At 36.6% G+C, this 3988-nt stretch overlaps 1 protein-coding gene across 2 annotated transcripts; it reads right to left on the bottom strand.

Annotated features, from left to right (window-relative positions):
• Positions 1–687: 687 nt before the first annotated feature.
• On the bottom strand, positions 688–3981 carry LOC112039300 (transmembrane 9 superfamily member 3; the record flags this gene model as incomplete). 2 transcript variants are annotated; one of them, XM_065762788.1, is given in 3 exon segments in its annotated part: positions 688–886; positions 1101–1337; positions 3672–3981. In XM_065762788.1, coding segments are annotated over 2 exon segments (530 nt in total), but the record flags the coding sequence as incomplete, so codon positions are not given.
• Positions 3982–3988: the final 7 nt, after the last annotated feature.

Raw genomic sequence — 3988 nt, 5'->3', positions numbered from 1 at the left:
CAAGAAGTCTTTATTAGAAATTCTAGGAGGTGACAATGACAATCCTCCATTTCTATTTCGGAGGAGTTTGGTCTCCCAAAAGGTCATTCGGAGGAGTTTGGTCTACTAAAAGGTTAAAGTGACTGTGGAGTTCTTCGTTTAGTTCACAGTATTATCACCTGGTTGGCCCTCTACTCTGGCTTGTTACAGCAAATCGAGTTAGCAGATTTTATCCCAACACTGTAAGTGTATAAGTAATAATAATAAACGAAGAAATACCTTTCGTTACGCGAGAAAAATACCTTTTTTTTTTTTTTTTTGGGGTGCAAAACACCATTGCAGAAAACTCACCTGGGGTGTTGCCAATCTTGTTGTGGTGTTAAACCAATCCGTTAGGCTGAGAAAAATATTATTTTCTCTTTGGCAAACACCATGGCAGAGAGACACAGTTGAGGGCGCCTTTGGTCTTGTCGCAGTGTTTGATCAAACCTACGAAGGACTCAACAGCATTCCACTTGGCTGGAGTCTCTGACGATGACAATCTGATTGACGGCGACTTATTGAGAATGAATTGCGTCAGAGATGTACAAAAAAAAAAAAGNAGCCACATGGATTTTTTTAAACTTTAAGATCAAACAATTCCATCAAATTGAGTATGATTGTATGTGTGATAGCATCTTTCAATATTTGTGTAAAAGAAACAAAATCTGAAAATAAATAATGGCATTTAAGATTTACCCACTGTTCAAAAGGTGAACACAATTATAAGCTCAACTAGAGATGCAAAGACCCATCGAGTACAGAACAGTAAGAACTTACATACTGGGTCACTCTCAGTATTATCATATAAGAAAGAAGTTTTCCAAAGAGCAAAGGTGAATGTAGCAAGCAGCTTCCCCAGATACATCTGTCTCATAGATACATATGCCAAATATCAATAAATCCCAGAATGCCCATAATTTCCCAAGGCATGAGTGAACACAGCAGAATCTAAAGAAACTGAATTTAGGGAATTAGTCAAAGGCTTGCTTCCTTTGCTTCTGGAAGCACTAACGAACCTACTTATCACAAAATTCATAGACCTTTCTCTATGACAAACAAAGAGGCAAGAAAGAATTTACCTACAAGACCAGAGCCACTATTCACACTTGATTGACCGGTAAATGTGACGGACAAAGAGCAAAGAAGCACGAAAACCCACAGCCCCAAGCATGAGAAAGAAGCCATAGCAGATGCAAGCCATGTAACCGAAGAAAAATGAGGTCTGCATAAAACCGGACATATCTGATCGTGCATAGTAATAATACAAGCAGTAGCCATAGATAAACAGGCCGGTAGATCCACCACAAAGAAAAGACCTGTTGCACTTAACTATGATTAGTATATAAAAATGGAAAATAAATATGCATTGAAGATCATTTTAGGGGGTTTTTTTAACTTGAAATGACAAGACATAACATGTCTCATGGATATGGACGTGCCAATATATATAATTAAAAGGAAGGAAACTATTATCCGTATACAGGTTCTCTTTCGCTTTTATTTTCGTTAGCTTATGAAGGCCCACCCCCCTGCCCCCTCCAAAAAAAATAAACAGAAAAGATTTAACTGAAGAAAAACCCTACCTTAATAGCCAAGTCACTAACCTCAATGCAGGCCAGCAACCAAACTAGAGGAAGACTAACCACAAATTAACCAAGTCCACTTTATGACTGATCAAAAGTAAACAGATGGCCAAGGAAATGAAGACAGTCCTAAATATGACCTCTACAAAATACAGTCACCCATGCTGTGACTGTTTTCCATGTTCACCGCCGGCATACCTGGGCTTCTTTTTAATACAATTCCGTTATTTATCAAAATATATATATATATATATATATATTTTAAAAAAAAAAAAAAAAAATGTCACCCATGCTATTAATGGCACCAAAGAATAAAATCATCTCCGGAATCCTCAAACCATCCAAAATTTGGCCAATTGTTGAATTGAAAGACAGCAATTATAGGAGGCACTAAAAGCTGGCTCAAAGAGGCATATCGCTCTAGACAAAAAACCCCTTAGAACTCAGCTAAAGCAACAAATTTGGTCTCGGTCAATGTGAAAGTCATACCTCTAAAGAAAGTTCTAAACGAGGAGAGTGGGGATGGGTGAAAGGAATCAAATAGTTGAGGACTTATGCAAATACAACAATTGGTAAAAGAAAAAATAAACAGTGCATTGGTTGAGAAAGCAAAAATATCTGCCACCTATCTTGACAGAAAAATGCAAGAAAATAAACTCTTAGAAGTAACACTTTTGAAACTACAAGATGCAAAGTAAAAAACCCTAATGTTGTTTAAAAAACCCCCAACGAAATCAACAACAAAGGTGGATTTCATAGAAGACTTTGACCTTCAGCCAATGGGTCAAGGCACATCTCAGTATTCCCATGGCAACAGCAACTAGGAATCATATTCAGATGGCCAAGTTAATTATCTTCAGACTCATGATGGATTATCTCATGCTTGTATGACAATATTAAAGACTAGAAAAAGAAATAAAAAGCACATATGTACACACAATAAGGCCAACGCGCCACTAAACTAAAACACTCAATATTTTCATTAATCAACTCCCCCCACCCCTTCCTTTCTCTTATTTAACTACAATGACACTCTTATATAGACTCTAGATCTTCCAATGAACTTTGAGTCAAATGGCACATTCTTCCAATGAACTTGGACTCAAACGGCAGTCTCCCCTAGTATGAGCTAAGTGGAGAATGGTTGCGGTTTCCAGACACGTGTACCTATATATACATATAATAAAAATATAGACTCTAGTTCTTAACTCTTCCTAAAGGATTAAAACTCCTATTTTGACCAATAAAAAAATTCCTAATTGAACTGGACCAAAATACACATAAAATCCCACAAACTCAGTAAGATTTATCTATTATAAAACCCAAAGGCTCTAAACTATGACCCACAACCAGCAATTACAGAATTATGAAATTACATAGGCTCTATGAGAAAACCAAAAAAGGCATGAAATAAAATACAATACTAATAACATAATTAACTACCACAGATACTTATTCTTGGAATTTCCTTAATCTTAGGCTTCCAAATAAGTTATTTTCACTCTAGCCACACAATGGTTGCAACACCTTATTTGTTGTTAAAGATGCAAATGTCAAGGTCTAGGCAATAATCGATAAAATCAAGATGCATACCAAGATATTAGATATTTATTGATCTAATCAGTGATTGGTGCCTTCATGGCTAATATCTCCACAAGATAATATATATCATACATTCCATTTTATTTGAAGATATTTACCCTCTTTACCAATTACTACAGCAGATCCAAAGATTACAGTAATTAAATATTTGAGATCTCTACCACCATATTTACACTAATTCTGCCCCCCCCCCCCCCCTTTCTCTCCTATAAACATTTTTTCTTGCTTCCTTCTTGATTGTTGTCAGATGGTTTTTATTTTAGAACTACAGCAAAGATCAATCTTATCAAAAAAAAAAAAAAAAAAAACTACTGCTGAGATTAGCATATCAAATAGCTTGAAACATTCTTGATTCTTCACTATCAAACTTTAAGCAAGAATGTACCACAGAAAACCAGAACATGGCAAAGCAGAATGTCAGCAACAACGAGACGAAAAAAACACTTGATGCAAGAAAAATCTTACCTCCACCACCATTCATGATCTTCAGCAGCAAGTTGGAAGTAAGTCAAAGCCACAGTGATGAAAGCAGTGACAATCAAAAGAATAATGAAGACAATAAACAAGATGCTGTAGATGGTATAAATCCTGTGACCCCAGACACTGGCAAATATGTAGTAGAGCTCAATGTAAATAGCACTGAAAGGGAGAAACCCTGCCATTGCCATCTGAGGAAGGGTGCTCCTGTACCAAGGCAGAGGTGGAATCTCACGAGGATATTTTGTGGTGCGGCAAGGAGCTTGGAACTCAGCCTTGCTATTTTTCCCAGCAATACACCTCAA

The sequence above is a fragment of the Quercus suber genome, unplaced genomic scaffold (genome assembly GCF_002906115.3).
Source record: "Quercus suber isolate HL8 unplaced genomic scaffold, Cork oak 2.0 scaffold_473, whole genome shotgun sequence".
In the NCBI taxonomy this organism is placed as follows: domain Eukaryota; kingdom Viridiplantae; phylum Streptophyta; class Magnoliopsida; order Fagales; family Fagaceae; genus Quercus; species Quercus suber.
This window is presented reverse-complemented; position numbering and strand designations above follow the sequence as displayed.